Source organism: Anser cygnoides, chromosome 15 (assembly GCF_040182565.1).
Source record: "Anser cygnoides isolate HZ-2024a breed goose chromosome 15, Taihu_goose_T2T_genome, whole genome shotgun sequence".
In the NCBI taxonomy this organism is placed as follows: domain Eukaryota; kingdom Metazoa; phylum Chordata; class Aves; order Anseriformes; family Anatidae; genus Anser; species Anser cygnoides.
Genome location: NC_089887.1, coordinates 9,809,038 through 9,833,046, shown reverse-complemented (window position 1 = coordinate 9,833,046; position 24,009 = coordinate 9,809,038). Strand labels below are relative to the sequence as shown.

The 24,009-nt window shown below is 42.1% G+C and overlaps 1 protein-coding gene across 6 annotated transcripts in view; it reads left to right on the top strand.

The window, feature by feature from the left end:
• LOC106033447 (ATP binding cassette subfamily C member 1 (ABCC1 blood group)) overlaps nt 1-23,929 on the top strand; it is a 57,606-nt gene extending 33,677 nt beyond the window's left edge. For 4 of the 6 annotated variants that reach the window (XM_066977813.1, XM_066977812.1, XM_066977811.1 and 1 more), the window contains exons 16-32: nt 516-642; nt 1,681-1,857; nt 2,954-3,121; nt 3,505-3,682; nt 8,156-8,200; nt 10,059-10,143; nt 12,020-12,158; nt 13,098-13,305; nt 13,950-14,260; nt 15,117-15,316; nt 15,804-15,930; nt 16,310-16,411; nt 17,508-17,654; nt 18,860-19,018; nt 19,946-20,112; nt 20,906-21,100; nt 22,392-23,929. In XM_066977813.1, coding sequence (XP_066833914.1) covers nt 516-642; nt 1,681-1,857; nt 2,954-3,121; nt 3,505-3,682; nt 8,156-8,200; nt 10,059-10,143; nt 12,020-12,158; nt 13,098-13,305; nt 13,950-14,260; nt 15,117-15,316; nt 15,804-15,930; nt 16,310-16,411; nt 17,508-17,654; nt 18,860-19,018; nt 19,946-20,112; nt 20,906-21,100; nt 22,392-22,500 — 2,644 coding nt within the window. In that variant the 3' untranslated portion in view covers nt 22,501-23,929. The remainder of the gene's footprint in view (nt 1-515; nt 643-1,680; nt 1,858-2,953; nt 3,122-3,504; nt 3,683-8,155; nt 8,201-10,058; nt 10,144-12,019; nt 12,159-13,097; nt 13,306-13,949; nt 14,261-15,116; nt 15,317-15,803; nt 15,931-16,309; nt 16,412-17,507; nt 17,655-18,859; nt 19,019-19,945; nt 20,113-20,905; nt 21,101-22,391) is intronic. The other 2 variants (XM_013176935.3, XM_013176934.3) reach the window with 1 other exon arrangement.
• Nucleotides 23,930-24,009: the final 80 nt, after the last annotated feature.

The following is a 24,009-nucleotide window of genomic DNA, read 5'->3' as shown; positions in this document are numbered from 1 at the left end:
CTACCTTTAAAAATCCCGTTCTCTCTGAACTGTAGCAATCCTTGATTCCTTTGCTGGAGAAAACCAGTGAAGAACATTGTACATAGTATGACTACCAAAGTAACTGGGGTGATAGAGCTACCAGCCCTGTCTTCCCAGTGCTCCACTCCCTTCCTTCGTTTTTGGCTGATCTTGGGTTTTAAATTGCATGTTCTTTAGGGCAAGGATGCTATTTGGGGAACATGCATTTCTATTTACATTTCTGCTTACAGAAAATTTAAGAGAAATATTGGAAGTGACTATTTCTTTCTTGTTGACTGATTACATATCAGGATGCTATGTCCTAAGTATAAGAAGAGCTACGCACTTTCTGAAAGAAAGGTTTGCATTTTCAAGTGGTTTAAGTTCACGTGCTGTGTCAGCGTTTGCAGTGGGTGTTCACATTGCATCTGGCTTTATATGGGCTGGTCAATGGATTGTTTAACTACTGGGGTGTGCCAGCAAGCAAGGCTGAATTATGTGCACTTTATTTTCAGCATCAACTTCACTGTTCCTGAAGGCTCCCTGATAGCTGTTGTTGGTCAAGTTGGCTGTGGAAAGTCTTCATTGCTGTCTGCATTACTGGGGGAGATGGACAAAAAGGAAGGCTATGTGGTTGTCAAGGTGTGATGTCTCTGAATAATTGTTCTGCTACTTGTGGGTGTTGCCGAAGGGATTCTAGACTTGAAATGATGTGAAGAGGGGAAGAGAGCCTTTCAAAGGAATGCACTTATAGCCTGATTTCCTAGCAGCTATGTTTATGCCATACTCTACATTCTCTCTGTTAAGAGTTGATCCAACAAACTCTAAATCTGCCAGTTTCAGATTTAGCCAAATATCTAGAATGATAGAAGTCTCAAAGATGAATATTCTGTTGAGTCTTGCTGGCAGCCAGGTATGGGAGAGAGACCCTATTACACATACTCCAGCATGAGGAGGAGCAGTATTAATTCATATCTTCTTAGACATCAGAGAGTTGTTGGGTAAGGTTACAAACATGGGAAAAGCTGCTGTTTGAGAGCAAAACAAATAAATCTTACATTAAAAAAATGCACATTTGGTCATCTCCAAAATTGCTCTGGAAAAACTAAAGTGAGTGAGAAATGAATCACTGTTTATCAGTGCAGACAGAGAAGGCCGAACCATTCTTCAAAGCAAAATACTTCGCAGCAGCTGAGTCTCTTCCTTTGAAGTGACTTCTTTTCTATAAGAACAACTTCCCCTGCTTTCAGTAGAGATCTCTTGGCAGGGACGCCATTGTTAATCTCTTCTGCATTCCGGATTAAATTGTTTTACAATGAACAGAATTTATAACTGTACGAAAGAACAAAGCCATAATAACTTTTGACATTCAATAATTGTGTAAATATTCTCTAAACAAATATTTCCTCTAAGTCTGTCAGAGAATCATGTTTTATTTGAAGTCTCTTCTTTTCCACCAATACACCTTGTTACGTTTGCATGTAGAGGAGATTACAAAAATATGTTGGAGGAGGCACCACCCCAAGAGCACACACTTTGACGACGTGGTTCCATAATGACATTGCCAATTTGTGGGTTAATGAGGACTGCCAGTCTCACAAAGCCCTGCTGTGCTTAGACTTCATGTGCAGGCTTTTAGTCCGAAGTACTGAGTAAGGATTTTCTTCTTTTTCCTTGCAGGGCTCAGTAGCCTATGTTCCTCAGCAAGCCTGGGTCCAAAATGCGACTCTGAAAGATAATATTATTTTTGGGAGGGAGATGAATGAGAGCCGGTACAAGCGTGTGATTGAGGCTTGTGCACTTCTGCCTGATATAGAGATTCTTCCTACGGGAGACAGAACAGAAATCGGAGAAAAGGTATTTAAGTACCTGCTCTACCACAACAGTACTATTGCCTGTAGATAAGGCCTTGTGACTTCTGTTCTACTTTCTCTTAAAGTTGTGTTGAATTGAAAGCATTCAGAATAGAAATCCTCTAGAGTAACAGGAAAATTTGAACAGTGTCTTTTGTCTTTAATACTCAAAGGGGAGGAAACTTTTTCTCAATTACAAAAGTAAAAGCACCTTACAATGCATGTTTTTAAAAAGCTCTGAGTTGTCGCGGTCATAGAGCATAAAAATATATGTAAACAGGAAGAGAAGAATCTTCTGAACACTTCAAGTGAGGTGGGATTTTTGTTCGTTTTTTTGTTTTGTGTCTTTGTTGTTGTTTTTAAATGAAGCAATACCCAAAGTGGCTGTTGGTTGCACAAGTGTGTGCAGTGTGGGATTTAGAAACTTGCTAAATGATTTAGTGCTCTAAATCAATCTAGTGTGTGGGCAGGACCAGGTGTCCCCTAAACACGTGGCCAGCAGCCTGTATGTGTATGTAACCTGCTTGGCATTCTGCTAAGCAGTTGCTCTCCAGAGGACAGGAAGGGATATGTGCTGTGCCCTGCTGACTGGTTCTCGATGGGGTAGAGCTGCATACTGACAGCTCCAGGTCCAGAGTGAGGCAAGAGAGCAGCTTTTATTTTCCATACAGGAAACTTGGGTGGTCAGCAGGCCAACCAAATTGTAAGCTGCTCTTAGAGGTTTTTTTTGGTAAGATCAGAGGCAGCCCTGCAGAAATATAACTGAGAAGAAAAGCAGCTTCAGAATGTACAGAATGAGGTGTGTCTGGTCTGGGTTAATTCCTTGTCAGACTAGTAAAACAGTGTTGTTGTTGTTTTTTTTTTTTTACTAGTCCCTCATTGACAGCGGTGACTTACAGATGTGCTCCATTCTAAGAGGCGATTTTAACTGTAATTGTTCATGCTACATTAGTAAATAGTTTGTGATGCAGATCTGTTTGAGACAATGGTGAAATTTCCCTGATTTGCATAAATCTCCTATGACTTCTGTCTTCCACAAACTACAGTAAGGCATCTCTCTTTAGCTGTAAATAAAGGATCTTACTGTCTTGTTTCTCCAGGGTGTCAATTTGTCTGGAGGACAGAAACAGAGAGTCAGTCTTGCTCGGGCAGTTTACTGTAACGCAGATGTCTATTTATTTGATGATCCTCTATCAGCTGTTGATGCGCATGTTGGGAAACATATTTTTGAAAAAGTTATTGGACCAAAAGGAATCCTGAAAAATAAAGTACGTAATAATATAAGAACTAGTCTCTGGGAAATGATTTGTTTTTCTTTGCTGAGTTCAAATGATTCCAACTCTGTCAAGTTTCATCTTCAGACTTTGGTTTTAAACATCAGAAAAATGAAAAGATTCTCCTGACTTTTTTTTTTAGGGACTTTTATTATGAGAACAGTGTTATTATATAATATGCTTTGGTTTCTCTAATCAAAATTAAATGAAGGAGAAGTCAAAAGACAAGAGCAGTCATTTTTCTTAAAAATGCTCCATGTGAATCCATAGTTATTACTGTATTGTGCCCAGAATTCAAGCTGCGAGGACAGAAGTTTAACCATTGTATTTACCAGTTTGAGACACTAGAATAATTTTTTTTTTCATGTACTATTTAGACACGGGTTTTGGTAACCCATGCAGTCAACTATCTGCCCCAAATGGATACAATTCTGGTAATGAGTGATGGAGAAATCTCTGAGATGGGCTCTTACCAAGAGCTGCTGAAGCAAGACGGAGCTTTTGCAGAGTTTCTTCGTACGTACGCGAATGCTGAACAAAGCATGGAGAACAGCGGTAAGCTTGCAAATAAATCCTCTTTTGGATAAGCTGATAAGTGGCATGTTAAGGGAGTCATGGTAAAGGGAAAACACTGATTGTACTGGTTGTGGAAGGAAAGTTAAAGGAAGCTGCTATTTCTTGTGATAAACCTATAGAAATGTATAGATTTAGGTGTTTCTTGAGGGCTTTGAAGGTTGTGAGGTGAAATGCACATTCTTAAATGTGGAGCAGTTCTGTAGTGAAAATGTTGTTGTAGTAAAATTAAAGTGGTTGTGAGGTCAAGTAAGAGTCAGCAGGGGTTTATACACATTTCCCTCTGCTTCTTTATGCAGAGAATTGCTTTGGGCATGGGGAGGAGGAAGAAGCAGCTCATTTTTTTTTTTGCTGACACCCCTGACTCTTGCTTCTGCTTTTCAAATAGCTGTAAAGCTGTACTGGGGTAGGATTTCTTTTTTTCTCCTGCAGATAGGTGTGGATTTTAATAGAGGAACCTAGCTGCCTTCAGCTTGTTCTCTTCAGTGGCTTGCCTGTGGTGGTTTCATGATATCTTCCACATATGAATGCGGAAGTGTGAAGAGTGTTTGCAAGGGTGCTTGTACAGTGCTGGCTGGGGTGAAGTTGTTGGTATGTGCTTGACGCCAGTTTGCTAACAAATACCTGTTGCTGAATGCTGAAGAGCAGGCTTTCCAGAAAGAGATTGAACCCACTTTTCACCTTCTTCCTTTTGGAAAACCCTTGGTTCCTGCCCATTCTCTAGAGGGGAAAGCAGTGGCAATTTTTAAGTGTACTCCTCAATTGCCTGCCACAGGAGAAGACAGAAGTGGTGCCATATTTAGCTGCCCGATGGAGCTGCGAAGCACTGAAGAGGTGATGGATGGCTGCCTTCGGCAAGGAGCTGCTCTAGATGGTGGTGTGAAAGTGCACGGTGGGAGGGCTGTGATGGTCTGCTTTATTCTCTGCAGCTGTGTCCTCTTCCATCCAGGCTGGCAACACAGACTGCACTTGGAGGCTGTGAATGAGCAGTCTGTCTCCTGGATGTGCAGGGCAGCATCTTCTCCTGGCTTCCTCGCACACATCCTGCTCCCCAACAGGGGGTTTGATATGAGGGTGATGTGTTGAGCTCAAGGTCAGGATGCCCTGCTGTAGGCTAGCCTTCATCTCAGAAAGGTCACTTGGTGTGTGTCAGATGTCACTTCACGAGTTAGGATGCTGGCTTGGGTGGGCGCTGTCTGTGAGCAGCAATTACTGTTCTATAGCTGGGGTCTCCCACTGTGAGGAGTATTGTGGGAAGAGATTTTGGAAGCAAAATCTGTCTGCTGCTGCTCAGGGACTGGCTGGGCATCAGTTGGCTGGTGGTGAGCGAGTGCATTGTGCGTTGCTTGTTTTGTTCACTTTTTTTCTTTCTTACTAAGTTGTTTTTATCTCAACCCCTGAGTTCTTGTAATTTTACCTTTGTTCTTCTCTTTTTCCCAATTCTCTCCTTCATCCCACTGCAGAGGCGGGGAGTGAGCAAACTGTGGTGCTTAGCTGCCTGCTGGGTTAAGCCGCAACAGTTTGCCTCCTTTAATAGCCTTGTTCTTTTGCCTCTTTTACTCCTCTTTCTAAGCATGTGGTAGTTGTTGAAGTCTTTACATTCAACTAAGTTACTTTCCTTTTCCATTTCAATACCAAATCTTCTCTTGGAAAGTGAGCCAGTGCTTTATCTTCTGCTATGCTTGCCTGCGGTTGTCTAACACAAGGCACTTCAGTATGACCCTGGTGATTCAGAAAGAATTGTCGTATCACAGCAAACTTATTTCTCAGTTTTGGTTGAGTGATCTTCTGCCAATGGTAAAAAGTGAAAAATAGGGGCGTTATTTGTCTGGCTCACAGGGGTAATATTTATCAGATGTGTAAGAGACTGCAAAATATTATTAAAAAACACAGTTTGTTGGATAAATGCAGAACAAGCTGTGATGGGAGCCAGTCTGAGCTAGCTGGAGGGGAGCTGCATGCCTGCTTTAAAGAGAGGGGGACTCTGCAAGATCACAGGAGGCTGTCTCTGACGCTACATGCTGGCAGCCTCAAAACACTATGCTGGCGCACAACAGAAAACTATGGGTTGGTGCTTTCTGGCAGGAATACATCCTGCTTTCTGCAAGGCTGGGGAAAACCTTTTCTTCTCCCAGGCCTCTGGGTTTGGGCTGTGAGCCTTCTCCCTGTTACCTCCCAGCTCTTTTCTCCCTTGGGGATTCCTGAGGATTACCTGCTTCTCTTCCATCCTCAGCTTCAGTGTTTTTTCTGTGCATGGGAGAACGCTCACTCCAGAAAGCTGTCCCGACCCTAGTCTGCAGGATGGCTGGGTAGGTGAGCTGCCCCTTCTTCCCCCTTGATGCAGAAGGCCATGGCAGCAGCGCAGGGGGTGCAGCGTGGAGCACTGCTGCTTTCACCTGTGAATAAGTGAAATGGGTGCCTGGCTGTGTCTACAAAGAGTAATCTTACCCAAAGCAACTGGAACTACCTGTAAATGTATCCTACCAGTTTGCACAAAAAAAGCATATAAATTCATCTTGCTTTCAGCAGTTGTTCCCTTCTCTGTATTTAGCGTGGCCGACTTGGTGATGCCAGTGCTATTCTTGGCAGTGTGGGTTGCGTGGAGTCGTAGCGTGCCCCTGCCCGCTGTGAGCATGCCTGCCCCTTCCAGGCTGGCAGCTCTTCCTGCAAAACAGGAAAAGCAAATGGGTGCTTTAGGACTACCTGTCTTATGACCATCCATCCCCCAGCTCCCATACAAACTGAAATAGTGGATGCAGCCTTTTGTTTTAAGGAGCACAGGGATAGGGATTTTGCTGTGTTTTCCAGATGGCTTCACCATAAACTTCAGTTTGTTCTTGCAAAGCCTGGAGTTATTTTTAACATGTTTGTGGGGAGTAAAAGTGGTAAAACTTACCAGAACCAGACCACAAATTTGAAATATTTTTAAGAGTGGTTCACCTTTGGTCTTAACTACAGTGCCTGAAAGATGAAGTGTGCAGCACAATTAAATCTAAATCTGTTTTGCAATCTGTGGGCTGTACTTGATAGAGAGCAATGTGGGTTTAGGCTGTCTCCCCAGCGTATGGCTCTGTGACTCTCAGCTCAGTTTTTATGTCAGGATTGTCAGTACAACAGGCTGACTTGGCTTCGGTGTGGAGAGAAAGGGGAGTAAAAGTACTCTTTTAGAACTGTTAAGGGTCTGGCCTGTAGGGTTTAGTTTAACATTGTACAGGTCTTGTATATTTCAAAAGGAACTTTTTTGATCTGTCACTTGTAGGCATTCAATTTGAATGTCTTTTTTTTTCCCCATTAAATTTTATGGACTCGATTCTCCAAAATCCGGCTGTTGTCTAGCAGAAAGTTGATATCTGATTAGTGGAAAACATAGTATGGTACAGGAGTCGGATTCACAGAGTCCTGCTTGACTTCCGTAAAAATGTCTGTTTTTCTTCCTTACTGCTGCAATTGAGAAATAACGTATAAAGTGCTAAGTTTGAAAAGAAGATAGCTTCTTTGTACAATATTTTTGTATTACAAACGAAGTAGTAGCATGTGTTTCATAATATAAATGGCCACTTTTGCATTATGGGCTGGGGTTTCGCATCAGCAAAGGAAAGCATTACGCCTTTGTGATCAATACTGTCTCCCAGTAAAGCCCAGCACACCTGTATTTTGGGGCTGAGCCTCTTTCTAACAGTGTAAAGCTGAGTTGGGCTCAACAGCACTACAATTGGTAGTTAGAATAGCTTGTCCCAGTGCCCTTTGGTAGGACTAGGTGCTCCTCTCCTTTTTGACTGCTTCTCTCCGTTTTGACTCCATGGAAGGCAAGAGCTAAATGGTGAGAAGTTCCAAATGTTGGGGAGTCTGGACCCCAGTGGTCATTTGGGAAGCACCTGCCTGGCTCAGGAAATAACCTTCTTTCCTCTTAAATTCATCTTCTAGCAAAATGCAGCTTTTCTCTCTCATAAGGTAAAAGCTCTGCAGTCTCCAGATGGCAGAAGAAAATACTGATTCAAGATGAGCGCTGGTAGGGTACCAAGAAGCTTGGAAGAGGGAAGTATCTCACTGGTCCTTACTAATCTGCCCATGCGGGGTGGCGATTGGTCACTACACCGTAGGTAGGACTAAGGAAGTCTGTGCTGCCACAGTTCTCCCCTCATGGCAGTTCTGTGCCTAAAGAAAGACAATAGCAGAACACTTTCTACGCCCCATTAGCGTGTATCTTGAAGGAAGTTTTGTGATCTGTCACTTGAAGCCATATGGTGGATTTTTTTTTTTTTTCCTCAAGGTTTCCTTTTTTGTTTTAATACAAGGGGTGGGATTAAAAGGAGATCCATTTCAGTAAATTTGATCCTTCCTTGGGCTTCTGTATGTCTTTGTGGTTTAGGTCATGCTACTTTTATGCATTTGTGCTTGTAAAGGTTGAAAACTGGTTGTGTGTGTTCTGGAAAAAGTTAATTATTATGCTTTTAGACTCCGATCCTTCGTTAGAAGGAACGATTCAACCTCTGGAGACAGGTAACTACTTTCTTGCCATGGGTTTTTACTAGTGCTTGTGGTGGAGCAGCGCAAGTAGCTGTACTTTACAAAAGAGATAGAGTCATTATTAGAGCTTGAGCTACATAACATAAGGCATTGGCTTGGGTTGCGTGTTGCTCGTTTCTATGCTACTACAATAACTGGAGCGTCAGCTTGTAGATAACTCACGTCAGCAGCGAATCTTGATCTTACTTTCATGAGGAAGCTTTGAATAACCTTTAAAGGTGCATCTCCCCCTCTGGGTTTAGGAGTGTAGTGAGCGTACCCAGAGAGGGAGCACTCAAGATTGATCCCTGGAGGTTCCTTTTGTTCTCGTATGGGTATTCACACCCTATCGCTGTTCCCTATACACCTGTTATATCTTAGGTGCATGTGCCAGATTTACTATGGCAATCTTTAGTACTTTCCTCTCAGAAGAGGTAAATGCAGTATAAGCACGAAACCCTTTGCAGCCTACAAGAGGGAATCAAATGTAAGACCTGTTGTTAAAGGAGGAAGGTTTACTTGTGGTTTTGCTTTGTTCACATGGGTTTAGAGCTCCAGTGACGCTGGAATGCTTGCTGTTTCCATATGGGAGCTCTTCAAAAGAAAATGTATAAAGTGCTTCAAATAACAAAGAGTCTCGTATTTGTTTGGGCTTATTCATATAATAAAAATAAGAACTAAGTCATTGAAGCTTTCACTTTTTGTCATTGTTTCTGCTCCTTTTTTTCTGCTTCTGGATCACACTGAACAGTTTAGCTTTGGGTTATTGGAATAGTGAACCAATGCTCAGTTGACAGGCACAGGAAGGAACAGGTTTAAGTTCAAGCAGCCCCTACTTGATGTATTGATGAACTGTTTTATGCATATATTTTGCTTTTATATAAAAAACATGAACATTTAGAATTTGAAGTTACGCTAATTTTCCTGCATAACTCTTTAATGGATGCAGGTGAGATTTTCTTTGTCCGCATAGATTGTGTAGACTCTTTTAAATGAAAAATTCCTTTTGTTAGAAATTCTGAATTAACTTCCATACATGATAATAGAGTTTCACATAATTGACAGTATTTTTTTTAGGGATCAAAGTCATTTGTGTTAGGAAAAAGATGGCGTAACTCAAACCTAGGAATTTTGCTCATGGCAATGTATTACGCTGAACTAAATTTCTAAGAGGAAGCTTAATAATTCAAGGTGACAGGTTTTGTGAAGTGTACTAGGCAATTTGATCTGTGTTCTACACCTTGTTACAAATGGGATGAAAAACCTTTTTTTTCTTAAGTGACATTCATAGAAACATCTCTGCCTGAACGAATCTGATTCCTATGGTTGCTTAAAAACAGGGGACCTCTGTACCTTGCTTCCTGCCTCATTTTGCAGGAAGGCTCGAAGTTAACGTCACCTGCCATCTGTTCATATAGCTGCACTCCATTTGCTAGAGTGTCTTATTGTTTTGTGAAATGAAAATAGTTAACTGTATTAACGATGTGGTTTGCAAAACAGAAGATGGTTGGAGTGTTTTTTTTCCACCGTGAGTCATAGCATGACTTGGTATTGTGTGCTTTAACATCAAGTTTGTTCTCATAATTATATTAAGTTGTTACTGCTGACCTACATTTGGTAGCAAAATAGAAAAATAAATATTCCTTGTCTTGTCAACTAATCCTGTTGGGGGTGGAACTATGCTGATTTGCTCATCTAATCAGTTATCTGTTAGCATATGTAAATACTCAGTTGTGTTCTCCCCTTTGTTTGTACTCTGGGACTGCACCTGGCATTTTCAATTGTAATTAAACCTTTGTCTCTTCCTACCATTTTCATATTTACTTTACTTTCTTTTTTGTTTCCCCCCCAGATGCAAATAGTCCATCTGGAAAGGAAGGAAAGCCTGTAGAAAACGGAGCGATTGTGAATGAAGCCCCTGGAAAGTTGATGCATAGGTGTGCAGTCTCTCTCTTTTATTTTTGATTTCCTGTCCTTTTACTCGGACGTGGACAAACAGTAACTTGGTGTTTATAGTATTTGTGGGAGGAAAATCTGTCATGCCACACACAGCAGCCTGAAAGAGGTGAGGTTGGTGCTGCTCCATGGCTCAAGGTCCAGCCAGTAGTGAGGCTGAAGATGCATTCCCAGCAAGCATACGCACACAGAGCACACACATATAGCATGGATATGCATGACAGGCCATGCAGATCAAACATTTAGAGCAACCACACAAAGAAAAGGGCACCAATGACCTCATCTAGCTCCCCTCTCTGGCTGAGCAGGATGGAGGTTCACAAGTAAGAATGTATTATATATATGTACAAGGTGGGTCCCTCCAGCAGCTGAGCTCAAACAGTTTGCTTAGCAGCTGCTGCTGGATCCCAGCCATCCATCCATTTGCTAGCACCTGGGCACATAAGCCCCTGAGGCTGCAGCCCCACTTCTGCTGCTGGTACAGGCTGTCTTGCATGTGTGTGTACAGGGCTGGCTAGGATGTCCATGGTCCCACAGCTGTGACCCGTTTTTGCTCCTCTGGGCTTGTGCAGATGGGCCTTTAATGGGCCAATGGTTCCTCTGGTGGCCCTGGGAGTCATTCAGAAGGTTGCTTTCCTGCCATTGTCTTCCTGAGCTCCTTTGTGAGTGTGCAGAGGAACGCCTACCATGTGACCTAACAGTATTAATTTATTGGAAGAAATATTTACCTACAGCTGCAATATACACGTGCTCCATTTTAGTACTTCAGAGTTTGCACTTGTGATTCTTGGCTGACCTTGAAGTTTCTAGTCTCAGCCAATTGCTGTGTACAGCTTGGTAAGCAGCTTGGTATCCCAGCTCCTGCACAGTGTGGCATTGACAATTGCTGTTGAAAAAGTCTTCCAGTTTTGGTTGTTCTGACCTCAGCCAGGTCTTCATTCTTCCAAAACAGGTGTATATTGCAAGTCCACTTGTTGGAAGAAGTACTTAAATCTCAGGGCACTGTAAGCCCATTTGTTAGATATGCACTGAATTTGCACAGTTTGGCATGGAAGGCAATTCAATTAACGCAGCCTGGAGCGGAACACCTTGGCATGGTTTTACCAGGAGTATAAAGTTAATCTAAAGACAAATACACTCCTTTCTCTTATGGTGACTTACTCTTAGGCTACTCAGCCTTCCATGTGCAGAAACAATTGCATTGTTATGAGATACCATGGATTTGGCTCACATAAAGTGACAAGTACTGTATTGGCTAGGCCACTTTTAGTAGTCTTTGCAAGGGTTTGACCACTGACAGGTAGCAAGTAGTGCTACGTGGGCCTTTACCCTGGCATAGTACAGCTGCTTTTACACTTCAGAGAGGCCCAATGCAGTCACTGACAGTACCTTCCCAAAATCATTTTATAGCCGATGCCTTATTCGTCTGGCACTCCAGAGACGCTAGAAATCTGGAAGGTAGTAAGTGCCTGGGAATAAAATTGCCTGTTTTGTTGCCTGTGGTGGTACAATTTTAGCATTTTAACAGCAGCACTGTTTATGATGTCGATGTTCACCATGGCATTTTTCTTTCTGGAGTTTGATTGTTCAGCCAAGATTTATTTGACTGCCTAGCCAGTTAGCTTGTATCTGGAAATGAGTACTTGAGAAGTGAATGCTATCAGGGAGGATTAGGAGCGCGCAGTGAGGGGGGGACAGAAACAATGGTAATCACTTTCCAGATGATGGCTGTTAGAAGGTTGATTATCACCAGACTAATGCAAGCTAGTGACTTGTGGCCATAGGGTGTTGAAGTGTATTTATGAAGCAGACACCTGGCCTATATTTTCCAAGACTAAAAATTAGCATTTTTAACAGGCAGCTCAGCAACTCTTCAACATACAGCAGAGAGACTGGGAAGTCACAGCACCAGAGCAGCACAGCAGAGCTGCAGAAGCCACTTGCAGAAAAGAATTCCTGGAAATTGACGGAGGCTGACACAGCAAAGACCGGGAGGGTAAGGTCTCCTGTTCCCACTTCCTGCATCCTCTTTTGGTTTCACATGAGGAAAAAAAAAAAAGCTTCTGAAGACCGTGTAGCTGGGGTGAGAAAGGGCTGAGAGGGTTGTGGGACTTGCTGCTTGTTGTGCAGCGCTTCATGAAAGTGTTGCTGTGCTCTCTGGTCCCAAAACAGAGCCCCGGGTTTGCTTGCAGAAAGAATGTTGACATCAAAACTTCTGCTTAAGATGATGAGCCTAACCACATCAAAGCTTAAAAGAAATGGCAAACTTGCAGTTTGTTCTTTTAGAAAGAGGTTGCAAAGTTGTAACAAATTAGGTGACCTGGTGAAATTTATCCTTCAGTGTAAGGAGCTGGAATTGACTCAGCTGAATTTAAGCCCATTTTCCACTGTAGACACAAGTATCTAATCCTAGGATAACCCAGGGCTTTCTGAGAAACTGGAGAGTGTGGTTCCTGGGAAAATGGTAGTTATACCTCCCAGCAATGTTGCTGGAGTCCTGTTTTACAATAGATCATAGAGCACAAGCCATATGAAGCAAGGGTTTAATTAAAGGCTGTATAATCTTGTGGTAAAAAGAGAGAGACAAAATCTGGAACTCCCCAGTGAAGTTCTTGGCTCTGCCACAGATGCTCTGTGTTACTTCAAGCAGCGCTCTCCCTTTCCTTCCCTTGGAAGACAAGGGAAAGATCATGTGTGCCTGCCCTGGAGGGATACTGGGTTTGGCACATATCCACAGAACATCTTGCAACTTGTGTTCCAGGTCAGTGGCTTTCTAGCATGTAATTGTCATGTTTGTCTGGCTTGATGCAGGAATGCTAACTTTAAATAGTGGTTGAAGAAAAGGGAATTTGCTGGCTTTGAAACTTAATCTGCAAAATGAATATATGAAAAAATATATATATACACACATTTTTTTCCCCCCTTCTGTCTTCAGGTAAAGGCAACAGTATATTGGGACTACATGAAAGCTATTGGACTCTTTATCTCTTTTTTGAGCATTTTCCTCTTCATGTGTAACCATGTAGCCTCCCTGGCTTCCAACTACTGGCTGAGTTTATGGACAGATGATCCTGTTATCAATGGAACACAGCAGTATACAAATGTCAGACTGGGAGTGTATGGAGCACTGGGAATTTCTCAAGGTTTGCCTGGTTTACCTATTGTAATATTAGCTGGTTCAGAACGTTTCTAATGCTCTTGGTGACCTTGTATCCCCAGAACTGCAGCAGCAGTTTACTAAGGACTGAGGTTTTATTTCATAGAAAGAGGAAAGTTTGTTAAAACTTTCAAAACCCAACAACAAATACACTGACATATAAAACTATTCAGTCTGTTTAGTTACTGAATTTGGTTTTCTTTCATTCATACAAAACAAGAACAAAAGTGGTTGCAAGGGCTGATAAGCCAGGTGACAAAACGTCTGATCTGAGAAATGGCCCTTTGGCCTGTCAAAAAACTGTGCTTGCCCGGCTTGCAGGGATGGTCTGTCGCAGGAGGCCTTAGCTGTGCTGCCTTGGCCTTGCCGAGCTGCGTAGGCTGGCGTTTTCTCTGATTGCAATACACACCACTTTTTTTTAATGGAGAAAAATACTTCCATGAGAGAAATGTGCTATTTTCACTGAAAAAGTTTTTTAATTTCTTTAAGTAGTCGTCAAGTCTAATGGTAATGAACTCCAATTCTCAGGATTATTGTACTAGATATGTGCTAATTCTACGTGTTGACAAAATGAAGGAAAATGTTTTGTGTGAGAGATGAGAGCAGTTAAAAACAAGTCTTCTGTTCCAGGTATTGCTGTATTTGGCTACTCGATGGCTGTGTCAATAGGGGGAATATTTGCTTCACGACACCTGCACCTTAACCTGCTGCACAATGTCCTCAGGTCTCCAATGAGTTTCTTTGAACGTACACCCAGTGGAAATCTGGTGAACCGTTTCTCTAAGGAGATAGATACCATTGACTCCACTATTCCACCAATCATCAAGATGTTCATGGGCTCAACGTTTAACGTCATTGGGGCTTGTATCATCATTTTACTGGCCACACCTATAGCTGCTGTCATTATTCCACCTCTGGGACTTGTCTACTTGTTTGTGCAGGTAGGGGCTTGGCCAAGGTCAGCTGGACCAGCAGTTACGTGTCCTCTACTTAAGACAGTTCTGTTCTCACTCTGGAATAGGTCTGGTTTTAGTGTGTTTGACTTGTCATGCTTGACTGACTGCACTTTGCGTAGCTTATTGATTAGCTGACTACAGCAGAGCATTTCCTTTTGTTGTCATGTGCAGAGTGACTTCTGTGTGCAAGAGGTAATCCTTTAATACCTAAGCCATTAGATTTTGAGGTAAACTGCATATATCTCGTTGCTTAGAGCCCATATGTGGAAAATCTATGAACTTTTCTAAAGTTTTCTTCCAAACGAAAGAGTTGGGAAGACCTTTAGAAAATGATGTATGCTTTTCTGCTCATGTGTCTGTTTTGTCAGAAACTTGTTTACCAATCGAGAGAAGCAATGGCAGCTTTTCACTCCTGTCTTACGTAGGCAGGATGTGCTTGCTTCACTCCTCTTTACTGTTAGGAATCTGGCAGAGAGTACAGATGTGAGAGAAGGAGCTGATTTCTGGCTTTGACCCTTGAATTAGTGAATCTGTAAAGCTCCACTAGTACGTCTTAAAGGCAATGATGCGTGATTCAGAGACTCAGTTTTGTACAGTTTAAGTAAGTTTGCAAGGAAGAAAGTGGCTATCACATGATATGGTTTGGCTTGCAGTTGTTTAAAGACAGTGTATATAGTGTGATCTTTTTAGGCCTAGAAGTGTTGGAGAAGGCATGTATTTCTGGATGTAGGTTGAATCTCTGTAACTAACAGCCCAAATGGCAGGGAACTCTCTCATGATTCCCTCCGTCTTGTCAAATGTAATGTGGACATAACTGTAATTTTCATATTCTGACTCGCAGAGATTTTATGTGGCCACTTCTCGCCAGCTCAAACGCCTTGAGTCTGTCAGTCGTTCTCCTGTGTATTCTCACTTCAATGAGACCCTCCTGGGAGTCAGCGTAATTCGAGCCTTTGAGGAGCAGAAACGTTTCATAAAGCAGAACGACATGAAAGTGGATGAAAATCAGAAAGCTTATTATCCAAGCATTGTGGCAAACAGGTAATGGTGGGGTTGAAATATTGAAAGGAAGTTATAATGGGAGGGTATGGTGCTGTTGCCTGTCTGCCTTATCAATCAGCTGTCAGTGTATTTGTCCAGGGTAGGGAAGCTTTTGTGGATGTTTCTTTTTGCTTAAACTTGTGTGATAGAATTAAGGGTGATTCTGAATTTCTCTTCTTTCTGAGAGTTCCTGCCTTCTGGGTAGTATTTATAAAAACTCTTATTTGCTGATCCCAACGTAACCAGATCTGCTTTCTGAACTAAAACAGGAATTAATGTCTCTGAAGGATTTATTCATTTTGGATGCCTCTAGGTTTGCATGCTGCTGGAGTAGGACCCCAAATACCTTACAGTTGCTATGTCACTGGCAGTACTCAGATGCCATATTACTAAAAAGCAAGATGTGTGACAACATTGGTTGACTGCATTCCTAATTCTCTGTGGATGAGTTACTGGAAAGATGCATGATGTCTCTTCTGCGTTGCAGATGGTTGGCTGTCCGGCTGGAGTATGTGGGGAACTGCATTGTTCTCTTTGCGGCATTGTTCGCAGTGATTGCACGCAACAAGCTCAGTCCAGGACTGGTTGGCCTTTCAGTGTCCTATTCACTGCAGGTAATTTTACTGTTAAACAGAAAAAAGCTCTAAATTGTAAGACTGCATCAGAAAGCCAGGTTCTTGGTCAAGCTTCAGAGGGAAAACTAATGTAAGGAACACAGAAAGAGAATAAACGCTACAAATAAAAACCATCTGGAAAAATGGGGGAGGTTTCTTCTGTGCCCTGCATATGTGAGGAGATGTGACTAAGAAGACTTATCCCGTGCATGTTAAAGGCATTTGGACTTTTCTCCTGTCCAGCACTGATTAACCAAAATCATATCTGTGTTTATGCATTCCATGAACTTGCAGTGCTTTGGTTGTGTGGCTTTTTGTTTGTTTTTAATTGCAGGTAACATGCTTAGTGTAAACTGCTTTTAAACTTCTTCTCTTGCAGATTACAGCATACTTAAACTGGCTAGTACGTATGTCATCAGAGCTGGAAACCAACATTGTTGCTGTAGAAAGAGTCAAAGAATATGCTGAAATGGAGAAGGAGGTATAGTGGGTTGTCCACCACAGCTAGCACTTGGTGGATATTTCCAGGACTTGTGGTTGTATCATTTGACATGAGGTTGCATGCAGCCTACCTGGGTGTTATGAACAAGTCTGTAAGGAACCTATGGTTGCCTTAATGCTTGTAAAAGCTTGTCCTCTGAGCTGAGGGATTTGATAGAACTTTGTGCTCTCATTGATCTCTAGAGACAGGCTGTGTCTTAAGGGGGTAGTTCCTGGGGGTGCTCTTGAGGTGTATACTCCCAATATTTACAGCTTGTTATTTAGGAAATGAATCTGCCATTCTGCCCTGGGTTAAGCAGTGGAGTTGTGCAAATCTGGTTTTGTTTTCTTCAGTGATTAGCCAATTTTTTGTGTGTTTCTCTTTTTGCTGTCAATGGGAAGAGTAAAGAGGATTTACTTTTCTGTTTTGATTCAAATCACCTAATAAGTCATTACATCTGCATTTGTGCACCTTTTGGTTACAGAACACAATTCCCTGTGGCTCCTCTTTGACATGCTTGTCTCTGGAGAACCTGACTTGCATCGCTGTTTTTGTAGCCAAACCTTAAGAGGACCCTTCTTAGAACTTTTTCTCAGGGTCTGGTAGCAGACTGGTGTTTGTGTCATTAAAAGCCTCTTTGTTTGGTACTGGCAATAAATACAGTGGAGTGTGCTTTCTCCTCTCCCACCCCTGTGGGAGGCTGAGGCAGCAGCTGTTTATTTTACCACCCTGTAAATCTGTTGTCTCAGTCGAAATGCTTATAGTTGCATGCCTGGCTTTCCCAGTGCTTTCGTTACTGTGGTGGTGTTGCATAAGCAGGTTATCTCAATACGTGCTGCCTCTGATTCTGCTGTTCGTAAGAAGCAGCTTTATCTAGAAAGTGGCACTTGTGATAGCAAAGCCCGTGGCTACATTCACCATTTCATCTGCCTTGGGGCAGCTCTTTCCCTTTTTTGCCCCATCATCATCATCACAGTTCCTTTTGCAAGTTACACGCTAACAGGATTTTTCTTAATTGCTTTCCTTACGTCCTCTGAGCCTGTGCCCAGTTGAGGGAGGAACTGATCAGATACGCTTGTGTTGTTTTTTTTTTCAGGCTGAGTGGAGCATCGAACAAACTGCCCCGGCAAGCACCTGGCCTGAGGAGGGCAAGGTTGAGTTTCGAGGCTATGGTTTACGCTACCGGGAAGACTTGGATTTGGTTCTGAAAAACATAAATGTCACCATAAATGGGGGTGAGAAGGTAATGAATCTCAATTAGTAGCAGACGACTACTGTTGATAAGTATGTATGCATAAGCCAAAGAGGGGTCCAACCCCGTCCTGTAGGACACTCTTAGGTCCTTGAGAGCAAGAAGAGCTTCTCCAAAATCAATCTTACTGTAACTGGTGGCTGCAGCAGGCTCTTACTCTTTTCAAGGGACATCCTACGTCGTGGGATAAACATTATGTGGATTCATGAAGTGTCTTTTGGTCTCATTTCATAAGGAAAGGAGGCTGTGCTATCTTCTCTTCCCATCCCAGAAACTTTTGAACTGCTTTGGTAATTCATTTGCGATAGGCAAAGAGGTTGACACCTAGCAGAGTGGTTAAGTTTCTACTGGTCTCAAGAAAACGAGCTACTAAGTAGAAGGGGGAGCTCTGCTCTGGTGAGGCAGAAGTTGTAAGGTGAGACTCTGCAGGAAAAAAATGGGACTTGAGCAGATCCTCTGGATTTGGCCAGACTCTGATTGCGATAAATGTGTGTGTGTGCCCGCACGCACCTCAGTCCTGAGTGCACTCTGACGTATAATAATAGTGTGATCTTGCACAACAGTATAAAAAGTACTCGAGAGACGCTTATACTTACCAGGCTTGCTTAGTTGTGGTATCCAACTTGGTATTTGTTTTTCTGAGTGCATGTTTTCTACATACAAATACGGGCAGAATGCTACCCCAAGACTGGATAGAAAATGCAGATTACAAGAGATAACCAACCAAAGTACCAATTTAAAAATATTTTTTTAATAAAAAAAGAAAACAATTGGAGACTTTAGACTAATTGGGAAGCAAAATTTAAGAAATTGAGTGCTTTTGCTATAAATTTTCTGTAAATCCAAAGAAGAGAAGATAAAGGACAAATCACAAGTTATAGCTGTGAAGCACAACTGAAAAAAAAAAAACAGGTTAGGGAATCTTTGGCCCACTCTACCTGGTACCATCTGCCTTTACACAAAAATAGAAAACTTCTGCAAGTGGATTTTTATTTTGAGATGGCTTTCTTTTTTCATATCCACTGTTTTTTTTTTTCCCCTCCTATTTCATTAACCCCAGTTAGTTGCACTATTCTGGGATGTTGATAGCCCAACAAATGTAACAACCTTTTGACAGTGTGTCTCTTTCAAGTAGATTCTTGCAAGTGCTTTAACCCTGCCTTAGAGTAAGTTGTTCCTGTATTTCTTTCCAACAGATAGGAATAGTAGGAAGAACGGGAGCTGGAAAATCCTCTCTTACTTTAGGCTTGTTTCGGATCAATGAAGCAGCTGAAGGAGAAATTATTATTGATGGAATTAACATTGCAAAGATAGGACTCCATGACTTGCGGTTCAGGGTCACCATCATTCCTCAGGTAGGTGTGAAATCCTGCCGTTGCCAGAGCTCATTTTGTAAAAGTGCACTTTCTGCAGTGTACTGGGGGGAATATATTTGTCTTGTGAGGTACGCAGTACTCTTCACTCACAGAAATGTGCACGTAACCATCCCTGTCTAGCCCAGCAACTGTGGGTTTGATAGTCCAAAACATTTGGGCATGTGGCTTTACAAGAACTGGGCATTCAGACTCGAGTCTTCTTGTTCTTACTGTATAGCATTTATTACCTTCCTGTTCAGATTCAAAACAGGACCATAATGTGGTTATATAAATCGCGTTTGTAGCATTCCAACAAAAACAAGTGAACGCACTGTGAAAGACTTCTTGCACTGCTTCTTTTGGAAATCTGTGGGGGAACTTTGCGTTTTTGCCAAGCTCCTTTTGATTACTCTGCGTTAGTCAGGCACTACTAGACCAGAAGTGTTTCCAAAGTAATATTTGTCCATATCCAAGAAAGAAATGCATTCATTTCACTAATATTGCAGCTAAAGACTTTTGAAATATTTACAGATGGTGTAATTCCGTAGGAGGTGTAAAGTTGACGTAGCTGTCCCTGCTGACAGAAGACTGGACAGGGAGTGCTCAGGCTTTAAATCAGCAGACCGGTTTAAAAAAAAAAGTTGGCTGATTTTTTTTTCTGTTTTTCTGGATTTGTGAGTTACTGACTTACAGTTTGCCAGAGTCTACAGGAGGCACAGGTCAGGCCCCTAAAAGGCATAAGGAATAAGGATGAGGATGAACAAATTGTTGTTACTGGAAAAAATGAGGTCTGTCTTCTAAATTCAGTAGATGGGCTTATGTGCAACTGCAGGTGGACATGTTGTTTTCCTTTCACTATCTAAGAAGTATTTTTGGAGCACTTGCAATGATCTGTGTGGATTGTCAATTATCTCTTTCTATGCCTAGGATCCAATATTATTTTCTGGCTCACTGCGTATGAACCTTGATCCTTTTGACCAACACTCTGATGAGGACATTTGGAGGTCTTTGGAATTGGCTCACCTGAAAAATTTTGTATCGGCCCTGCCTGATAAACTTAATCATGAATGTGCTGAAGGTGGAGAGAACCTCAGGTACGTCAAAGAAACAGTGCTTGTGAAAATTGCTTTATGAGATAAACAGGAAGTGAGAGGTGTGTGTGTGCCCTCCCATCTGCAGCTAGACTTCCAGAAAGCTTACAGTTCGCTTCGATCAGTATGTAGCTAGATGCTACCAATAGCAGTCTTTTTTATTTTTTTGGTGGTGTTTGGTTGTTTTTTATTTTTTCCTTGTATGAGAATTTGGGGAGGAGCTGGGAAATTTTTAATGCGTGACCAGGCAACCAGACAATTAGGTTTTATCAATCAGGCTTTAAACTCTCGAGCTTGAGAATTTAATTTAAGAAACACTCAGAAAATACTGCGATGTTCGACTTCGCAGCTCGGGCAGTCTTGGAATGGATTTTAGTAGCAGCAGGCTGCTATTTATTGCAGATGCTCTGAACTTACAATGGCTCATGCCCAATAGATGCTACTGTTCTATGGGAGTTATTAGCTTGCTTTTTGCACTGTAACAGGATTATGTGATGAATCTGTAGAAACCATTTAAAGTACAGTCCTCAACAACGCGTTGATTCAGGGATGCAGTTATACTGAAACTATTTGTAATGTACTCTTTTATTACATTCTCTAGACTTCATTATGAGGGAGATGTAGTTAAGATGCTGTTACGTACTTTATAGTGAAGCAGTAAGAACCTTGTCTATTTTGCTGGATTCTTGGCACATATACTACAGAGGAGTTCTTACAGGAATTGCTGGGCTTCGACACGAATATTGCAAACTTGTTCTGACTTTTTTTCCTCCACCCTCCCATCCTATCTGTGTAGTGTGGGACAGCGCCAGCTGGTGTGCCTGGCAAGAGCTCTGCTCAGGAAGTCCAAAATCCTCGTTCTGGATGAAGCCACAGCTGCTGTTGATCTTGAAACGGATAACCTCATACAGTCAACGATCAAGTCTCAATTTGAGGAATGTACTGTTTTAACTATAGCACATCGTCTGAACACAATCATGGACTACACAAGGTAAAGTAATAGCGTTTCTGTCTTGAAGAATGGCACGTGTGACTTGTATTGTGCTCTGCTTAGAAGAGGATCATTGTGCTGGATAAATGCTGCCCAGTGTATTGTTTTTAGCCATTTCTCCACAGAGCTGCTCAAATTGCGGTTTGGATGGGTTGTGTGTGTTTGTTCTGGCTTACAGAGGTTGTGTTTGGCCTGGGGAGCTGCTCGGATCCCTGTGCTGTACTGCTATCGTGCCATGCCTGCCCAGGCAAACCAGGAAGGGAAGGGAGGCAAGGAGGACAACAGGAGTCTATTCCTGGGTCTTGCCCTAATTTAGGCACAGCTGAAAGAGGCTTCAGAGCTTTCAGGAGCACATACCCTAAACTAGGCACAGGCAGCATAAGGAGTCAGAGGGGCAGATCCTGCCTTTGTCCAAAGTTTATTTGACATTTCTCTTTCCTTCAGTTTTGGTTTTAGTTCATGTGACCTCCCTCATCCTCCCCGCCCTCATCCACAGCCTTGTGGCTGTGTGGTTGAGGGCAGAGTTTTTGTCTTATAATTTCAGTCTTAATCTCTCTTGTCCTTTTTATCACAGTGTGGCAAAGTGACCACTGATAAGATTGTGTACTCTTGTAGACCTTTCTTTGCACTGTCAATAGTGAAAGATAACAGACAAGAGCTTTGCCTGCGCCAGGCACAGCACCAGCAGTACTGCCACCAGATTAACACCTAATTAAGTCACTGCAGCCAGTAACATCAGGCAGCAGCACCTGCTTAAGGGCTTGGGCAGCATCTCTGCAGTGCCTGGCCAGTTGGTGGAGGTAGCCGAAGGGCAGCATTTGTACTGTGAACTGACTTTGACTACAGTGACTTGCATGGTGAATTTCCTAATTACAGCTGTACCTTTGCTTTGCACAAGCTATGGCTGTGTTTGTATTTTGTCAGCAGAATCTAACAGCAGCGGATGTGATACGGTGTTAGGGCAATGGTGTTCCAGATTTGGAAGGTCTCAGGGGCTCTTACTTTGAGAGAAAGTGCTGCTACCTAGTTTCTGGTTGGCTCAAAGCACACTCAAAAGTTTTAGGCCGGCCTGCAAATGACCAGGTAAATGTATGCTATGTAAGAAGTGGACCAGAAAAGCCGTCTGGAAGGACAGAGGTGAAAACCTCCATTCATTCATACAGTCTGGACTGTCTTCCCTTGCATGTAGAAGCTGTGCTACAGTCAATTTCTGTGTGTACACGTACATCTGTTTTCTTTGGCATTCTGGACTGACCTGCTTGTGACCATTTTTTTTATCCTTGTTTTACAGAGTTTTAGTCCTGGACAGAGGCGAAGTGGTGGAGTGTGGTAGCCCAGACAACCTCCTTCAGGAAAAAGGCATTTTCTATAGCATGGCCAAAGATTCGGGATTGGTGTAGGATTTGAACATGATGGGGAAAAAGGAGATGATACGTTCAAAGAACTATGACTTCCCCTGGGCTGGTATGAATTGTACAGTTCAGTTTCAGACCTAATGAAGTCAGCCGGAGTACAGCAATGGAAGTAACGTAAAAATGCAATATTTTTTTCTTCTCCTTTCTATTGATTTTAGCCAGCTTTAGGAGAAGTGCATGCATTGTGCAAAAGCACTTCAAAGACTTTTAGTTCTTCTTGCCTGACATCTGTCATAATGTGCTCAAATATAAGGTGGAGTGATTCACCAGAGAAGTTCAGAGAAGCTTTTTCTTTTCATCTGCCCTTATGTTCGGAAGCCCCTTTTTGTTTAAAGTATTTCTGCAAATGCTAGCTATTTGCTTGTTTGCTGATTCCTCATTTGATGAGCCATCTATTGTGGGATACACTCGGAACATTTTGTGGCATATAGTCCTATAGTCCAAAGATTTTCTTCTTGTGAAATAATGCGTGCCAGATTTTCTCATTATGGCATTTACTGTACATGGTTAATGCTTTTATGCATTCTCCTAAAGGTTTCACATGTGTTTACAGTGTACAGCAGCAAGTTCACCAGACTATGTCAGTAGTGCTGATGTGAAGAAGCACAGTCAACTTCAAAATAGTATTTAAGCGTGTTTGGAATGACAATCACTCCAAAACCAAACTCTTGCAGCAGTTGGTATGTTGCAGTGTGCAGTACGTGGTTTTACACCCGGTTCACTCAGGAATTCTGACTTGGGTGGAGAATCCTGGTTATACCTGGGGGGACTAGACTGAGAAGTCAGGATTTGCTTGAGCAGAGGTTGCAGGCTCAGCGTGATACTGATTGTAATACCCTTGGCTTTAGGAGTTCTGTGCTTTAATAAAAGCTCTACCATATCAAGGACCATTAGCCTTATATCAAAGACACATGCCCTTCATGCTGCTGCTGTTGACTCTTAAATCTTCTGGGAAACTGTTCTGTTACAGTAGCTTAAAAAAAAAAAAAACACAAAAACCCCCAAAACAAAAAGCCAAGAACTGTGTTACTGTTTTTACATTGTATGTCAGAGGCGTCTAAGAATTCAATCAGCAGTGGAGTCTGATTTGCAAGATCTTTGCTTGAATGTTCAGTTTTTTGTGGAAAGAAAAAAAGTTGCGTTTCTTATGTTATAATTAGTCTTATATTAAAGGAAAATGCTGGAAGAAGGCAAACTAAGCCAGATGGACCCAACTGTTCAGTACTCTGAGAATGTGGACTTGATGTTGCTGATATTAATGCTAGACAGTTGTCTTCTTTAGAGTAAAGCTATTTATTTTTTTGTAAATTATGATTCTGAAATTGAATAGACTGAAATTTTCTTTGGTATTTTTTTGTAATGACTATACAAATATTTGCAAAGAACTTGCAGTAAAAAAAGTTTGAAAGATAAAGTGGTGTGTCATTTCTTGCATTGTAGTTGACAGGGTCAACTTTGGCAGTTTTTTTTTTTTATTTTTTTCCTTGAAAATAG